This window comes from Pleurodeles waltl, chromosome 11 (genome assembly GCF_031143425.1).
Source record: "Pleurodeles waltl isolate 20211129_DDA chromosome 11, aPleWal1.hap1.20221129, whole genome shotgun sequence".
Classification (NCBI taxonomy): Eukaryota; Metazoa; Chordata; class Amphibia; order Caudata; family Salamandridae; genus Pleurodeles; species Pleurodeles waltl.
In genome coordinates this window covers 129,273,667-129,293,146 of record NC_090450.1, presented here as the reverse complement: position 1 = coordinate 129,293,146, position 19,480 = coordinate 129,273,667, and the positions used below count along the sequence as shown (strand labels likewise).

General features: G+C 41.4%; 1 protein-coding gene across 5 annotated transcripts in view; it reads left to right on the top strand.

Moving 5' to 3' along the window:
- The window catches only part of SCHIP1 (schwannomin interacting protein 1), a 343,356-nt gene that overhangs the window by 276,583 nt on the left and 47,293 nt on the right, over positions 1-19,480 (top strand). The window contains exon 1 of one of the 5 annotated variants that reach the window (XM_069213263.1): positions 10,745-10,879. The exons of the other annotated variants lie outside the window; for them this stretch is intronic. Within the exon in view, the coding sequence (XP_069069364.1) occupies positions 10,808-10,879 (72 nt within the window). The 5' untranslated portion in view covers positions 10,745-10,807. Of the gene's footprint in view, positions 1-10,744; positions 10,880-19,480 lie in introns of those variants that run through there. 5 annotated transcript variants of the gene reach the window in all.

Genomic DNA, 19,480 nt, shown 5'->3' with positions numbered 1-19,480 from the left:
CGTTTATTAGGTCTTGGTTTTGGCATGTTAACAGTATGCATAGAGTGGCTAACCCTTTTACACATTGGCTTTCTTCAGAATCTTTCACTCATGGCTTGTCTCAGCCCAGAGGAGTAACAACTCTCACTTAGTTCCGCTTGCTGTTTGACTGAGTCCTTCTGCCTTCACGTAGGTGCTCTATTGGATGGAAAGAGGGACTACTCAACAACTATAGCCTTCTCTCTTCACTCCAACAGTCTCCCTCCTGCCAGTCATGTTCTAATATGTTAACACATAAAACCCAGTCCTATTGGCTTTGTCTTTGCTGGCTTTGTTAGAGTAGCTCCTGACCTGCTGCAAAACATGTGCAGGGGTACATGTATGCTGTAAATGATGAACCATATAAAATCCCAGGTAAACTAACTACTGTTAAAAAACCTCTTTTTAATGATACTTTGCAGGTTTAGACCAGGTGGTTAATGAAGTTCACATTTTCATCCTAAATTGGGCTCCAGCTCTATAGGTATCTAATGCATGCTAATCCAGCCTAATGACAGAATTCTGGTAGACCACACTCTTGTGGGCTTGCAACGCAAATTATATTGTTTACCTAGAATCAAAATAACAATCATGAAAACCCAAGTAAATAGCTTTAAATAACTAAAAAAATATATATTTATTGGGAGGAAGTCATTGTTACGATCTAGAAAACACATACTAAAAAAGAAAACGATGGCATTTTCTTTAATTTTCCAATAACCAAACAATAAAAGAATATGCCTAGACACACAGACATGCTGTTTATGTGAATTAATGTGAATGAATGTCTTTCAAAGCAGCTGTCTCTCGGAGGTGGGGATGGTATTTCGATTGAGGAACCCAATTCCTTTAGAATAAATAAGGTTTGATTTTAGGATAGGAAACTGTCGCCTAGGTCGGAAGGACTGCTGTTGAAGACTTCTTCAAGTTGAGAAGGGCCAAAGTAGATGTTTATTTAAGGAATTTGATGTGGAATGAAATTAGGGAGGATAACCCATGGTTTGTCAATGTCTGCTTAAAGTATCACCCCAGTTCGTGAATAGATTTTAGATATGTGATAAAGCCGGGATGAAGCTTGATCAGTGCCTCTGACTGAAGACACAAGTTTACTGTCTACAAAAAAGCAGGATGAAGGTTGTCGGGGGAACTCAATCAATAATATTGCTGCCCAAACTTGATGGAACCACTATCTATATCGGTGGGCACATCAGCTTAAGATATTTGTTTTTGATGTAGCTGAGTCTCTAGATTTAATTTGAAAGAGTTTTGTTTTGCCAGGAACGGTTGTTGAATATGCTGTGCCAGTCCTGAAGTTGTAGTACATATATTGTGTTTACTTAAAAGACTGAGATCGTCATGTGCTAAGTTTTAAACATTGTCTTTTAGACTAGAGCACATAATTTATATTCAACTATAGATGCCTTTAAATGGAGTCCAGTAATGTGTGCCCCACTATAGTACAGTAAAGAAAATGTGACTAGTGTTAAGAAATATAATTTCAACTTGAATATTTTGAATGAAAAGCTATGACGTAGACAGCAGCAGTTGCATTCACTTTTACTGTTATATTTTAGGTGTAAAAAAAAAATATATATTTAATTTACAAAGGATTTTGTGTCTGGTAGTTTTCGTTTACGCAGATGAGATTTAGATTTATTTTCATGAAAAGGGAGGTTCATTTGTTTTATTTGAGGTTATCTTATTTAACTATTTTAAAATAAAGACATTGGCCTCATTTATTGTTTGGGGATGTAGGAGTTCTGACTTAATCTGAAGTTTTCCACCCTATCAAACCAACATTTTTCCCACTTATTTAGAGGTCAGGGATCCTCTAGGACAGTGGTTCCTAACCTTTTGACTTCTGTGGACCCCCATTTTATCAATACTGGAGCCCGGGGACCCCCACTGAATCATTATTGGAACACGGGGACCCCCACTGAGTCATTACTGATAGCTGGAACCTAATATTATTAAATTTTTTAAGCAGTCACGGACCCCCTGAGGAGGCTTCGCGGACCCCCAGGGGTCCCCGGCCCACAGGTTGGGAACCACTGCTCTAGGAGTCGGTGCACGTGAACGCTCACCCAATATGGGAGTTAATATCTGAAATGTAAAAAAAAATGTAAACTGGCAAGCAGGGCAGCATTATATATCTGATAAAGTACTTCTGGCATGTTGGTGGAACCAGTTTAACAAGAACAATCTCCCCCAATCCGATGAGAATTTCTAGATTGGAGAGGGAGCATTCTGCTGAAGGGGCTAAGGCGAGGACTTCCAGCACACTGAGAGCTTGGCGTGCCACCTGCCATTCTAATAATGACCCCATTACTTGATATCTTCAACTGCACAGTTTTGCTCTTGAGAACTATGAACACCCCCTTTAATAGTGGTTTTAATTTTTATCTTATATGTTCATATGTCCTATTTTCATTCATAAAAGTTACTAAACCTGGTAATCTATTCATTCTATTTCTTTTCATGACGCAGCCAATATGAACCTATTTAGTCTACAGCTTTGGTCATGTCTAAGCAAGGAAAATTGTATTACCAATTAACAATTAACTCTAGGAAATCAGCTTTCAGGAAATCCGCTTCGGGTATGTTTCCTGGAACTTCTGTATGTGAATTTATGCCATAACGCGGATCTGATTTAATTTGACCGAAAAATATATCACATTAATAACCATTTAGCATGGTATGGCACACTTTTTGAACTGCAATTTGTGTGCTCATAAATTAGCTTATTTGGACGTATTCATGCTCCTGAAAAATTAATTATTACACAGTTTATTATCAGAAAATCAAGAAGTGTGGCGAATGCATTTCATTAATTGTGCGTGAAGAGATTTTTGTTGTAAGTTATTAAACAAAGCTTTGCTTATCATAAGCAAAACAATACTCCGGAAAAATGGAAAAGGAAGCTAATCTTAGTGGCCCAGGGAAATTACATGCAAAGTCAGCAGGGCAAGTGCAGAACGTAAGCACAATAGTATGACAGTAGACGGCATAGACTGCGCAGAAGGCAATATGGAAAAACACTCACCTAAACCTAATACATGTATTATTTTTTCTTCAGTTATTTTTTTATGAATTGCTTTTGTGGTAGCATATCCTGGGAGCACCCCCTATCCCAAGTAATCACAAGACCTATGAACTGAAACCTGTTTGGGAATCGTTGGAAAGGAGGTGCACATGAGATGTGCTCTCGGTTAAAATGGGATAAGAATACCCTTTTCAGTGATTTCTTTTGACTCCTATTCCTCTTTATGCCTATTATCTAGTTTACTTTCGTTGATTGTAAGGGTTTCGTCTCTGGGCTATTTGGGTGTCGCTCGTGAGAAATATTTCAGAGGCTTGCACCCAAGCATCAGGTCAAAGTTCAAGGATAGGTTCAGCTTACCCTTAAAGAAATGTAAAACTTTGACAACAAGAAGTAATTCTTTATATATTTATATAAAGTATGTAGCGTGAAAGAGCCACAGGGGCAACAAAGCACAGCGCAAGAAAACAGGCATTACAGTACAGCATTTAGAAAAAAATTAGGGCCTCATTATGAGTCTGGCAGGCCAATGACCGCCAGACCTGCGGTGGTGGTCAGACCGCCGAAATCCAGGCGGTCCAACTGCCACAGTATGACCCTGGCAGTTGAACGGCCAGGGGACCGCTGTCCCCGCCAGGAACATGGTTCCCGATGACCGGACGGTGGTCTGACTCGTGCTCTGCCTCAGCACCGCTGTGCTGCGCACGAGTCACCTTTCCTGTGAAGGAGGGTCCTGCACTGCCCATGGCATGGGCACCTTAGGAATGCGCACTGTCTCCTTTGCAGACAGTGCACAAGGGAGCAAATACCAATACCATAGCACTGTTCCCACCGGGCTGACTGGCAGAAACATCGTAATATGATGTTCCAGCTGGTCAGCCCTGTGGGAACATCATAATATGGCAGGGGGGTGAGACAGCGGGTTGACAGGCGCCTCATCCCGCAAGTTTGGCGGTTGGCTTTTCTGACCGCCAAACCCGTAATGAGCTGCTTAGTTTACATTGGGTAGGATTGAAGAGTAAGAGCCAAATGTACTAACATTTGGGATTTCCAAATTGGGATTTTCTCAGAATTAGGATATCTCTTCCTAATATAAGAAACTTTTTTAAAATTTAGCAAGTCCTAGTGGGTCACAAATGGACCTACCTCATGAATATTAATGAGGTATGTTGCAGTTTGTGAGCCATCATACTGATGGTGTCCTGCTGGGTTCTGAAGACCTCCATGTCTGTGATTTTTTTAAAAATAAAGCAAACATATTTACGAAATGCAGTCCTGTTTTCTAAAAGGAAAATCTAATGCATTTAAAAAAAATAATAATTGTTTAACTCATTTTTTAGGTTGAGCATAGCTGCGCAGAATCGCTGCTTTTACAACGCCCGCCTCACGCCCATCACTACCATGGGCCTATCAATCATGGGCTCGCCCTTCAAACATCCATAGATGACATTGGTAAATGGTTTATGTTTGTCCCTCCTTGGGGAGGTTTTGTTTCTGCCTTGGCCATCGCTCCTGTTACATGGATAAATGCACTTTTTCTGATAAGTTTGACTGTGAGCAAACTTCTTTTTCTTTTTGTGTGTCTCTTCACGCTTATGCTCACGGCAGCTGTGGCGCTATGAAACTTATGTGAAACTGTTTTACTTTTAATTTTCAATTTATGTGGCAAGGAAAGTCTGGTTAGGAGTTTACAACACTAATAGCTCTAACTCAAGCAAATGCGAGACCCATTGCATTGCAAATGCTTGTTTAAGAGTAGGCAGTGGCCTCATGGACCACTGCTTGCTCTTAAAATTTTTATTTTAAACATTCTCAAAGGGGATGCGGTCCCTTGGGGACCCCTTCCAGTTTGCGAACGGGTTACCACCTCCTTTGAGGTGTTGATAAAATATTCATGTTTTGTAACTGCATTTCGGTCGCAAAACATCAATACATACATACCACTATGATTCAGTATTTGAAAGGGATGCCCTAAACACTCCCCTGCCAAACACCGACTCAGAATTCTGTCACAAATGCAAATTGCAATTCGGTAACGTTACCAAATCACAAATTGATGTTTGTACATTTTTTTAGAAAAGTATATGCAGTTTCAAACTTTGGATCTTAAAAATCCTCTGTACATCTGGCCCAAAGTCCTTTAAGTAGATCCTGAAAATGTGAGCTTTCCAGTCTATTTGGAAGAAGAATAGGTTGGTATTGAGCAGGAGATCTTCAGGTAAGCATTTCCATTTGATAAGATCCAGTCAATTTATAGTCTGTGTTGCTGTCTTTTGCATTGTCCACTGGCCTTTTCACTACACTGTGTCTTCAGTGTTGATTTGAAGGCCATACACAGTGGGAGTTGGCCACTCCTGGTGGGTTGACCACAGGGCCTGACCACAGGCCAGGAACCACAGCTATGCTGCACATGGCAGATGGTTGCTCACCCTTATTCTGGCCATGCAAACCATAACTGGCACACCAAATGCAATGCTTATGGCCTCACAATATGTATACCAATAAACAGCAATACCTGAAAGCAAAACCATAAATGGTACTACAGTTTCTGCCTTTTCTGTCAAAGTGGTGTAGCTAATGTGATTTGTAAACTGGGGTGTAAGGTAATTTATCACATTTGTTATTGGATCCATTTCATTAAGGGGGTCGTGAGCATTGCATTTGGTGGGCATGTCATGGTTTGCCCAGGTGTTGTGCATTCTAATTCGTGGTTCTAACCATGATTTGCAAATTTCAGTAGTATATTGTTTTTCATTTGTAGCCATAACTGCACACTTTACCGGTGGGCTTTTAGGTGACTTTATAGTTATTCACATAGAGTATTATTCACATTTAGTTTACACCCACTAGAGCATGGGGCACTGGGTCGCTACACTTTAACCGCTGGCTCTCTTCACTGTGAACTACAGCATTTTGCATATCCACCTAAAAAGTGGTCAACCTCACTGTCACGGCTGGAGATCACATAATACTTTATTTGCTGCTTGAATTTATTTTTAAATGAGTTTTTGAGTGTGGTCAATATTTTGCATCCATACGCATGCCACAACTTTTGTTACACCGTTGTCTTATACATACAGACCCTTTCTATTGAGTCATGTATCTATACATTACTGTTACTGTAGAAGAGAAAAAAAACACTCTCTCCAATGTACTACTGTCTCATCCTGTACCTCTCTCAATCTATCCTTTATCCAAACTCTGACTCATCCCAAACCTCATTCTACTACCATGTCAAAATAACCCTTTCTAGACTCTCCCTTCCTCGCTCACCCCAAACCTAATTTTACTGCTATGATCTCCCAAACAACCCTTTCAAAATTCTTCCCTCATGTGTCCCTCCTTTGACTAATCCCAAACCTCATTTTACTACTATAATCTCCCTAATCCCTTTTTACAGACTATTCCCTTCTCCATAGCTACTTTCACTATTCCAAACCCCATTTTACAACTATGATCCCCAAATAACTTTCTAGACTCCTTCCTCTTCTATCCCTCCATTATTCTATTCAACTAACAGACTCACATGTCCACCGCTCAAATTAACTCATATTGCCATATTCTAATCCACCACTAATCAATCCTTTTGTGTTCTGGAGTAGTGTGCTACCCGCCGAAAAGCGCTTCGATGCCTCATCAGGGGTGTAGTAAGCACTATACAATTACAATTTCAGTTTTACATTTTTATTACTTATAACATTTTAATATCTTTTGCCTTTGTGTGCAAAAACACATTGAAAGTTTAACAAAAACAGACCTTTTGGCTTTGTCAGTGCTTTTAAAGTCAGTTGTACAACGGTCTATCATATTGTAAAATATCTATAGCATTTTGTACCCCGGATAGTTTGTCCAGGCTGCGTCCATCATATATGTTCAACTGGCATACCATCACAGCAAGAGGTAGCCACGCAGGGCCTTGTGTGTATATCATCACTCGCCGGGCCCGTGTCTAGTAGCCATGAATGCAGCTGTGTTTTCTGGCTATGGACAGAGAATATCGGAATACACCGCAGACGGAGTAGTTGTGTGTTTTTGCTCCACTTGAAAGGGTTCAGGGTCAGAGGCGGGCTATGGTTCTTTAGATGTAACATTAATCCGGGTTTTAATCTAGGCAGGTTTCATCTAAGTCATTTTTGGATCCGGGTCATTCTTTCATCATTCATTTGATCACTAAAGCTGCCCTTCCTTTGAAAATTGCAGGCAAAGTTGAGCTACATGAAAGGCACTCAAGTGTCAAGTTATGGCCTCAAATTTCCTTTATAATTTGTGAGGTTCTTTGCTGTAAGGTAACTTAACTTTTGCGGGAAATGTGATCAACCACCTCTCTGCCGAGTGAACAGTTAATTATCCCACCTCACTCCCTCATACCCTTTAGAAAAAAATGCAAAAAAAGAGTTTTTAGATGTGTCATATGCAGACCAGGCACAACATGTGCCGTAACAACATGTTGTGGCATGCATTAAAGCGGTGTGCAGCTCAAAACTCCGGTACATGGCTAGACACATGACCGGAAATGTAATGCCTTCAGAACTGGAAGTGCTGCAAAAATCTCCAAGCCTTGCATGTTTTTTTAATTACCTTTTTAAATAGTTTTTAATGTGACTTTTCTGCATTTATAATTTTTTACAGCATGACCTTCATGCTACATGCATCAATCATCTTCGCTGTGTGAAAAACCAGCAGAAATTGTGTTAGTTATAATTCAAACAACTAGATTGTTTTTTACTAATACAAAGCATAAGGTTGATGAATAAGTGTTTTTACTCTACTGTTTACTGTTTTGGGTGAGGATGTTTTTACATTCTTTCACTGTAATATATAAAAGGGGAAGCACAATGGTCATTAGGGCGCACTTTATACTGTGTAAAAAAGCTTACCTGGCAAGCACTGGCATACAGAATAGGGATGACTTTGTTCTGCCAACTTATGCAAACTGCATTTATTCGTGCTTGCTATTTGCATGTACTAGCTCAGTCAAACTAGCAGATCTATTGACTTTGCCAATGCCTGTTTTTTTCACCTTGATTGATCATCTGTACTGCTATATACATTCTGCTCAAAATACTGGAATGTTCTGCCAGCGTCGTTACTGTGTGGGTTTTCCAATGACCCAAGAAACTGCAGCACAAGGATCAGTGCTTAATTTGTAAATAAAGAGGTGTCGGTGCCCAAAGTCGTCCTCTTAAACACGTGGCTCCTGCAATTAAATGTGTGAACACGGAGTACTGAGGCGCCGTAATCCTGAAGCCATCTCGGGCCTCTTCAATCGATATAAAGCCACTCCCTGCCCCTTCAGCTCACTCTTACAGCTTTCTAATTTCTTCCCTTGTGATGCTTTTTCGTTTTATCGTCCTCCGTCTTCCCCATATGTGTCTTTTGCTCGGAGCAAATGCTTGAGGCAGACGAGTAAGCCCTGGCCCTCAAAAATAAGCGCCGGTGCTCAGCACAGGAAACAACAAGCACAAATTAAGCACGGACAAGGATGTCTTAGCATGCTGGGAAGTCAGTTCCTCCTTCCTCGTCCCCCCCCGCCCCCCTTCCAAGTATCCAAGATCCCGGCCATACACACACGTGAAGAAAAAACAAATGCATTTAAAAAAGAAAAGAAAGAACGTGTATACTGATTGTGTATGTGCATCAATTGGGCCCTAATGAGCGTAGCATTTCCAAAACCTATAAAGAAAGCTGGGACAACCTGATCCCATGGTGGCTGCCCAAAGTTATGAAAGGTAGCAGCTTTTGTTGTTTGTCTCGCAAGACTTTGGGTGGCTACCAGGTGTCAGAATGCCGGTATGTGGAAAAAAGCATTCGGTGGCCACAATAGGGCTAGGAACACTCTTCAGACCAGATGAAAGCGCTAAAAATGCCTCCTGCACCGACAAAGATAATTTTAAAAAAAGGAATGGTTCCAATATAAGAAGCATGTAACAGATAGAGAATAAAAAGTCTGATGGCTGAATGCACTTTTCATATGCAAATTCGTCCTTCAGGCATTGCACATTATTGAGGTGGACTGATAACCAATCAGCCAATAGCATGATTGTCAGACTAAAATGCGACTTGCTGGTCCAGGATGTGATTGACACTGTGTGACATTAAGGTCTGAAGAAGACCGAGCCAAACGGGTCAATAGTTGGAAGTGGTTTGAACCAAAGCTAGCCCTGTGCAGATTGTAAACAATAGACCTTGCAGACCACTGTGAAGACAGGTATGTGTTGTTGAGAGATTCATTTTTTAGGTTGCGCACACAAACGCTTCGACCTTTTGTAATTATTGTGGACTTTGAACCAAGTCCACCATACGCCCCTCACTTTCACTCATTCGCGGGCTTGCCTTTCAAAATTCCTTTATCATAATTGGTAAATGCTTTACCTTTGTCCCGCCTTGGGGTGTTTTTGTTACCGTCTTGCAGACTGCCCCTGTTACATGCATAATTGCAGGATAGCTGATATGTGTGACTGCGAGCAAACTTATTTTTCTGTTTGTGTCTCACCTTCGCCCTCACACTCATGGCGGCCATGGAGCTTTGAATCGGCTGGCTTACATCAGCTGTTTTACTTTTCATTTTCAATTTATGTGGCAAGAAAAGTCCAGGTAGGAATTTACAATGTCATTAGCTCTAACTGGAGTAAATGCTTGTGTATCTGAGTCAAATGAATTGCTCTCTATGTCGTGTTGACTTATTTGAGCAAAGAATATTAAAAACCGATATAAGCATTGACCCAAAAGGCATCTGGGGTGCTGTACAATGTGGTTGGCGGTGCATTATTTATTTACAATTTTCTGACTAAAGATTGCGAAAGATACCATTTTAGACTTCTTTTTTAGCTCCCAGCAGCAAACATGAAATATGTTTGCTAAGACAGAAAAATATCAAACACTAAAGATTCGTGCCTTATCTGTAAGAGAAGCATGAAAGCATATTTAGCCATGCAAAGAGAGTACCATTGGACGGCTGCTTTCAGCAGAAAAGAGCTACAATGGCAATATCAGACCGTCTTACATCAGTGCCTATTATGATGTAATATAACACAATATCGCATGAATACAGTATCACAATGACCTACATACACAGATGCACCTTGTTAAAATATGCTCTCATATAACCAAGGTTAAAAGTATATTGTGTGCAAAGGGGCCCAGTTTAGTACTCGAAGACTTGATATCCGGTGGTGCCTAGGAGGGTCCATAGCCTGTGCCATCTGTAGTAGTGATTGCCCACAAGCAGTGTGCCAGCTGGGCAAACCTCTACCTATTTTTAGCCTCCATTGAAGCGGTTCAGGGGAAGCCGGCTGCTTCCCGCCTGCTGCTGTCCACCCTTCTTCGGCCGGCCGCCACCACCGTGCATTCAGTGAGCACCCACTCAAGAAACTACCTTACTTTGTTAGGAAGACGGGGCCTGGAGCTGCCAGGGATTCCTACCGTGAGAATGGCCCAGTGGAAGGTGATACCTGACATTGGGGAGACGCAGTTTTTGACAGGCCCACGTGCTGGGCAGGAATTCATTTTTAAGTGCAGAGCTGGGCTGCTGTCCACACACCAGAGTGCGGGACAGGGGAGGGTGAACACTGCCGCTGCCTGAGAGGGTTCACCAGGGCACTGAGGCTGTGAGCTCATATCCGACCCAGCAGCCTGAGCACAATGAGAATTTAGAGGAGGAAGCCGCGGGACCCCTGAGCTCTGGGTGAAGTCATCCCTGGCACCGGCTGTGTGTGGTTATGGTGGGATCTAAAGAGTTGCCCACTGACTATGGACTGTGATGGAATGAATGCATTACTCTGTGAACTCTCCAGATTGGACACGGCTGCCAGTTACAAAAAGGTAAGCATCCATGGTGTGTTCTGAGAGTGAGTGAGGGCAGTATTCTAGCGCAGCCTTGTACTACAGGTGCTTCTATGTGCTTTTCTTTGTTTAAAACTCGGTTGATGTATGTCTTGAGTTTGGATACCTTCTAGTGCACCCCGGTTTCCTTCCAGAAAAACCTACAATATATTAATGTTGCTGTTTTTCTGTGTTCCACAGAGAACGCTTATTATTTCTCTTTATTCTGCTTTTTTTTTTTTTTGTAAAAGGGTAAAACCTAATAGCGTGGTCCAAGAGTGAGTGCTTTAGTATAGCGACTCTTTGTGAAAATAAGTGCTTCAATGTGCTTTTTTTCAAAGTTGGGCTGAAGTGGGGCATGGGTTTTGATATCTTTCTTTCCAACACGACTTTCTTCATGAGAAAAACTGCAGCAGATATTTATATTTTGCCGGTTTTGTGTGTTTCACGGAGAACCCTCATTCTTTCTATTTATTCTGATATTTTTAAAAAATCGAATACTCACTGTTACCTCTTAACTATTAACTCTTTGTAATCTGTACTATAATGGTAGCGCTGGTTTCTCACCGTAAACGCACCCACTCTTTATCAGTCTTGTGACCAGTGCTTTAAACCAACTTCACACTTGTATGTACCTGTTGTGTACAAAACAATATCTGCTGTGCAATGTGTGCAACATTGTGATTTTTCTTTTTGCCAGCGATAGAAGTACTCTGACATGCAGATTTAACCCCCAGACATATACGAATCGCCACAATATTTTAGGAAGCAGATGGTTTTAACGCGAGGAATTTGAGCAGTGCATAGTATCATAACAGAAGACATTTTTGCTCTGAATTGTTTCCTATACCTGAAGCAAGCACTTGTTCAACTTTTTAAAATGAGAATTACATTTTGTTTTTAAAAACATGCTTGTAATGATAGCTCACAAGCCCCATCCACGTGCTATATCTGAAGGCGAAACCAATGCACTATTTGCCTGCGCACTGGTGCTTTATAATTTGGGTTTCAGGCTGGTGAGGATCCTCCCTTTCAGATCACATTTGCTCACTGGCAAGTGGTCGTTATCTCCTATTTAAATACATGGTTTGAAGGCTTTTCCATTTCAGAATATACTTACCGTTTTTCAAACCTAGTAATTTTGCATTTACAGACAAAAACAAAGGTTGCGTTGCACTTTTTCCCCCCTAAATCTACAATTACTTAACTCCAGAAACCAGGGCGTCCTTTTTCTACGATTCCACGTGGACGCAAAGGTAGTTATGCATTTAGTATAACCCCTTGAGACTTTCTCTCTCATTGGCTCGCTCAGAATCACGTGATATAACCAGTAACACCCCCCCCCCCACCCGATCATTAAATAGACATCCATTTGGAGGAGTGATGGAGAGATACATCCACTTAATACTTAGTCTGGAGAGTTTTTATTAGAGCACAGCCACATCCGACAACTGCCATCATTTAAAAGGAAGGGCCTATTTTTTAACAGAAAGGACAAAATAAGTTCAGTTTTTTGTGCATTTGCTTACTTCATTCATATCTTTTGCCCATCACCTCCTCAAATGCATTTTCAGAAATCACCAGGGCACACTGCAGCAGTCCACAAAATCTATGATATACATAACGAGAACATTGAAACTCTGAACTCGTATTGGTGTTGGATTCATCGTGTCCTGGGAAGAATAAAATCTAATATAAGATTTAAAGCCGACATGTGTTTTGTCACCAAGACTTTCTCAAGGTCTGATCAAAAGAAAGAAAAGCATCCATACGTAAAGTGTATTTGTCCTATTGGAGATTGTAAAACACTTTCCATATATATTAATGGTTCAAAAATATCTGGCCATAAAAAGCCTTATTATATGTGCTGGTGGAAAGTAAAAAGCGTGGCAGTCCTGCCTCGTCAATTGCCTAATGCATTTCAATTACAGTACATTAACATGTTAGATCCAGCATACAATTCATCCTAACTCCTGATCTCTTTGTGTCCCAAATAGTGTATGTGATCCAAAAAACTTTAGGGAGGGGGGAAGATTACCAAAACTTATGCCTGGGTAAAGTTGTGATGTATGCATATGAACCCTATGCTGGATCTCTGATGCTGAATCAGTTTCTAATGTAAGTGTGTAGTTGGGATTTACATATGTGTACAATGCTGCAATATGTAGATTTTTTTTTAGTTATATTGGGACAGAGGGGACCCCAACAACAATGTTATGGGAGAAACCAAGGTAATGCAATGGATGTTAGGCAACCGCTCACAAGGTAGTTTCCATCTGCCTATGTACACACGAGTAGCAATTCACTTTCCACACTTCTTTTAACATTGCATACATTTAGGTAGAATAAGTTATCAGTTGCACAGTGGATGTGAATCCAGATGCTTTGTAGAAGGAATTCATGTGCAGTTATTTGTGGAACTGACCAAAATCTGTCTCAAGTCAGTGTGCCACAGGATGGTGATTTCATAAGGATTAAAAAATCATCCTAAATTGAGGAGTGATAGCACATTTTAGAGGGTAGTATGTTAGGACTAGGGCTTGTGTACAAAATGCTTTAAATCTTACCGTCTGATTTACCAATCGCTGTGGAGCAGATTCAAATCATGCATCGTACAACAGTCTGACATTTTCTGGGTCTGTATAATTCTTTGTTCACAGGAGCTGGTTTAGGGTTTTGGTTGTGTGGCCATCATAAACACTACTGTAGTAATTTGGTATTGTGACGAAACTGTGGTGATCTGGTAACATAGTAAATGAAAGAAAAACACATTATTGGCCATGTTGTTGGCCTGCAAGGTAAATTACAACTGTTAAGGGAATAAGCTACCCAGATAGTGAATTAGTCCTGAAAGTTTAGGTTGGGAAAAATTGAAGTGGGAAACAGTAGCACATTCCCAAAAGAAGCTGCATGAGGGGAATGATTTGAAACATAAGACTTTGCATGTATTTTCTAGACATGTAGCAGTCCATGGAAGAGAGTTATGTAGTCATCATGGTTCAATGCCCTTAAGACCTCTAGGTTCAGGCCAGACCCTGGTCCATGAAGGGAATTTCTTCACCAATGTTTGCTAGTTTTTTTGGGGGGCATTTCAAAGGTTGGGAAGCTGTGACTCGTCTGGTTAATTGTCCAGGTCATCGTAACAACATTGATATTTTTGCAGTGGTGTGGAGGTGGCTGTTTCAATTCCTGCTGAGCTCCACTGCAGGTGAGGGAGACATTGAGAATAATTGCAATATGTTGTATGAAGGCAGAAGTATGTCTTCATCTTGTAGCTGATGACTGGTTTGAAACCACAGCCAGACCTCTGGCAGGCCAGTTGTTCTGTGATCAGGCCTGATTTAACTCAGTTACATTGAGGTGGTCGCAAAGCCAGAGTGAAGGTTACTTTGCCAGGTCTTGTGGTAATTGTTGCTGCATTTGTACATGATGGGATGTCTGAGGGTGCACTGAAAATGCTATGTCAACTGTAGGGTGGATGTAGAAAAGGATGTCAGTGGGACAGGGTTCAGGTTTCCAGTGAGTGTTAGCCATAGGTTATTAGCAAAGGCTTTTGTCTGAACTTCCTCAGCATGAAGACAAGAATGATGGCATGATCTTTACTAGAAACAAGACTTCAATTTGGGGTTGTGAATGTTGAGGTGTGTGCCTTGCTGCCTGACTGGGAATAGATATCGGTTGGACAAAGCCAAGATTGTGTGTGTTTTCCACCAGTTACTGTGGGAAGTCATCAACCCAAACGCTGAAGATGCCAAGGGTATATGCTAAAAAAAAAACTCATCTGTGTACCTGGAGGACAGTATCATAAATGAGATGAATCATTAAACGTCCAGGAGAAAGGAATTAGGTTAGCCTGGAAGCAATGCTGAAAGCAAGAATAGTCTAGGGATTTTAACCAGAGCACATGGAGAGCATGTGTAATATAGTCCCTGATTATCACAATTCATCAGTCATGTTTGTAGCAGTATGATAGATGCTATGTAGGTTCATGGGAACAGCAACGTGTTTCCAGGCATGGCCCATGACCTTAATTCTGCGTTGAATTGGTAGCCTACTCATGAATAGAAGTGTGTGGTATATGATACTGGTGCTGTTTCTCACAAAGCCTGAGCAATCAAGCAGTTGTGCTAGTGTGGTGCCTGTGTCCCAACCCCTTGCAAATGCCCCCTTCATCTCCTTGCTGCTACAGCCTTTGTGAAAGCAAGTATTTCCCAAATCACCAGGGCATTACCTCCCTGTAGGACCTTCTTCCCATCACCCGTGAGCACCAGCTTCCTAATCAGAATCATTTTCTCATTTTGAATTTCCAGATCGTGCCCTCGATGTGCCGTCCCCTTCCACTTGCTGCCTACCTCTGCTTCCATTCCTCCTGCATGAACCCCACCGCCAGTGTGTTCTATGAGAAAAGGATCCAGTTGGTCAGCTGAGCAACCCCTATGTTACAAACAAGCCACTTCCTTGTGGATCGTTTTCCCCATGAGTCCTTGCACCAGTGGCTGGTCCCTCTTTGGCCATTTCTTTTGTCAACGTATAGTCAACATAGTTGTTGAGGTTCTGTGGAATAATGAGAACTGTACTCTTGCTACCATGGTGTACGAAGGAAAGGTAGCTTGCAATGCTTTTGCATCACTGGCAGACCTTCTCAAGCTGGCCCCCACACTGGCTGAGTTGTACCTTTTGTGTGAGGGAGCAAAGCTTGCTCTGCTACCACCCTGCAGTTCCTCTTTTACAAAGAAGGAAGCTTAGCACTGCTGCAACCTGGTAAGTAGACTTGGTTTGCTCCTGCACCACTACTGCTCACCCAGAGAAAGCACCTCTCCCAGTGGAGCCTACATTGGTTCTGTCTGCGCCCTGTGCTGGAGCTCCCTGCACAACTTTTCTGGCATCCTGTACCCCGCACCCACTTCCCCCTCAATAGTGCCATTTTTTAGGTCGAGCATAGCAGCACACAAACGCTGCTTTTCTGACGTGTTGGTATGTATTTGGGTTTTTAACAACACCCACCTCACACGCCTATCACTACCACTCGTTCGTGGGCTTACCCTTCAAAAATCCTTTGACATTGGTGAATGGTTTACATTTGTCCCTCCTTGGGGAGGTTTTGTTACCGCCTTGGCCATCACGCCGGTTACATGGCTAATTGCACTTTTGCCGATAAGTTTGACTGCAAGCGAACTTCTTATTCCTTTTGTGGGTCTCTTCACACTGTGGCTCATAGCGGCCATGGCGCTGTCAGTCGGCTCGCTTATTTGAAACTGTTTTGCCTTATATTTTCAATTTATGTGGCAAGAAAAGTCTGGTTAGGAGTTTACAACGCTAATATCTCTAATTCGAGCCAATGTGCGACCCACTGCATTGCAAATGCTTGTTTATTTTGGCTTTTGATCACTGAAAAGATATTCCCCAAACTTGAACAGTATAAAGTTTAGATACAGCATGGACAGCCCTGCGCAGCCTCCTCTCTTTGTGAGAAAGAAGCATTCGTCAGGCTGTCCATAGGCCATTTCTTCTGTATGACTTTAACTTGCAAATATCGTTTCACCCAAACCTAAATTTCAAAGAGATTGCCAATACTTGCTTGTCTTGCCTCCCCAGGCATCCGAGAGCTTTTTAATGCAGCATTCTGTCGATTATCTCTATGGCAAAGTAGGTCATATTCGATGAACGCTCTTTCGAAAATCATGCACGGTTTTTTTTTGCAGTTTGAATTTCTTGCATTGAACATATTTATTCATATTTTAATAACTACTGATGCTTTATTTTGCATTAAATAACACTGATCAGTGTGTGCAATTGCTTGGAGTGTGGTATGTCCAGTGTCTACCTCTGGAATGGTATATTTTAGTTTTCCCTACAAAACCCTCTAATCTTCGGAAATGCTCCAGAGTTCGTGACAATGTGAAATTTCGTCATTCCCTTTTTAAAAATGTGGCAATTTTCCCGCCGAGTAGAAATGCATCTAAGTCTCAGCTACCCAACAACTTAAGCTAGCAGCAGGTCGACCAATACATTTTATTCAATATTTAACAACCGGCTATTCTAAGCTCATTTTACCGAGTGGCTTAATTAAGAACAAGATTTACAGTTTTCAATGTTTCATGTATGTGTCCTTTTCTTTTTTTCCGGACTTACTCATGCATTCAGACGTTGCTGTGGTGTTGCATTTTATTTCATCAGCTTCGCATCCCTTCCCGAAGGTTGCCCTTGGCTCCGAAGGTGCTTCCGAGCCTCGGCCTGGGAGCCTGCCTTTGGGGGGGCTGGGATCTGTGCTGTCAGAAAAATGTTTCATCAGTGGATGAACAGCATCACCTTGTCCCAAAGCATGGTGAGATCCTTCATTCACTTATAAGGTTTTTTTATTTTATTTAGATAGTTTTCTGTAGCGCTGGCAAGACCCGAGGGTATCAGAGCGCTTCACAACAGTATAGGTAATAAACGCATAAGTTCAAAGAGATATACATGTAGGTTTCACAGGGTCAAGAAGATAAAGTACCAGCGGTGGTGGGGTGGGGGGTGAAAAGAGACGGCCAGAACTCGGTTCCCAGGAAGGAAATGATTGCCACCATTCCCTTTTCTGCACTAGCTATGCTGTTTAGTGGTATGTCGGTGACCACTTCTCTGCCCTTTTGAATATGTATAATAAATTGACCAACAGTGTTTCAGAGAGGAGCCTGATATATACTGGTGTCCGTTGACTGTAAATAAAATGCTCTCCGATCAAAATTAATTTTGCCATCTCAAAATCAGGGCTAGCGGCGCCCTGTGTGACAATGTTTGTTGGCACTCCAAGTGACCACCTCCACCGTGGATTCCCCCGCTACCACCCTTGACAGAGCCCCTCAAGTCTCCATAGCCACTCCCTTTTAGACGCATTTAATTGGTTTTGTATTGCCACTCATTCCAGTGTAGGGCGTCCGACCACTTTACATGGCACACACATTACGTAAAGCCGATAAATCATACGTGTGAAAATCAGTGTATAAGAAATGTTACATACGACAGAGCACTAAACGATGTTAAGAGTCACATGTAATCCATACTGGAGGTAGCTTAGTTTAAGAGTGCTTGCTCTGGAGAAGCACAAGCCCAGGATTTAAACTGTAACACCATTGTTGGGGGTTCTCTTTAATAATAATAAGTGATTTATACCCAAATTACCCCTGTCGTGCAACATTAGGATAATGAAAGACTGGGGGAAAAATCATAATGCTTTAATCCATATCTTGCAGAATGCACGCAGTTCTTTGACAGTTAACAGCTCACTGTTCTGTTTTAGGATTTTATCTTATAAATGGTAAGTAACAAAAGGAACTCTCAACAGCAGTAACCCACTGACCTATTTGCATACATACACTTTGAGATCTGCATGGTACATGTTCTTTGCAGGAAGCATATTAACCACTTCACTACCTTAAAACTTCCACTAGAGAAAACTCCAAACTCTCTTCAGGCAGAACATTAATCACAGGAGTTATCTTGACATTGTTATCGTTGCCTTAAACTTGCTGGAGGCAGGGAATGCTGCATCAAGAGCTTTCAAAACTATAATATACTTGCAAACACGGCGCCTCTCCCAAAGTCAGCACCCGGTGCGGTGGCACCAGTTGCATCACACTAGAGCCAGCCCTTCTCAAAATAATGCACATGTGTTTAAACAAGCCTTAGACACGTCAATAAGTCTCCTGTTGGTTGCCTGCCTTTCAGCATTGTTAATTTTTGTTTTTTCATGGTTTTTGCAAAACTTTATTTTTGGGGGAACCTACTGGCCACTCATCAAATTAACAACATAAAAAGCTGAAAGCACGCACATATAATGATCTAAAAAATCACACTTTGCCATAGTGGTCCAAGACAATGAAAGGTACAACTTTGTGTGGATGTGCTCTTTGGGAAGGTGCAGAATGCCATGACTCACGGTCAAGTTAGCCAGTGGCTGAATTGTGCGGACTCATTACCGAATGCTGTATGCTGTAGTTGGTGGATTCAAAATGTGAATGGCACAATAACAAACCAGTGGATGAAGAGAGCTGGCTGAAAGCCCATATTATATGCAAGTATACATATGATTTTACTAAAATCAAAAGGTCTGTGCTAATGTCAGAATTAGAAAGAAGCAACACTTTGGCATGTGAGGAATAGTGCAGTTTGTACACCAACGTTCTTGATGTCGACAAAATTGTTGTGACTGTTTCCTTTTCCAGTTAAAGGTTATCATATGAGGAAGAGGTTCTCACACTAACACAAACAGAATAGCATATTGTACCTAAAACATGTTTATTATAAAAATCCCATAGATTATAAAAAGGTGCTTCTTTATTCTAGTTCCGCCAGTGCAAAGCAGCTCTAACTTGATTCAATCAATGCCTGCCAGTTAGGTTTTGTGCCTTTACAATGTCAAAAGTATTTGGAATTCAAAGCCTGTTGTACTGTGATCTGTCTGTAGTCACAAGTCTCTTTACTGGGTTGAATGGTAATAATCCAAAGATTTACAGCAAATTGTCATCTAGCTGTCATTTCCTATTTGGTAGGTAGAAGTTCTTTATTAAGGGTGATTTACTTATTCGTATGTTGAAGTTCTTTCTTTATTAATTAGCATGCACT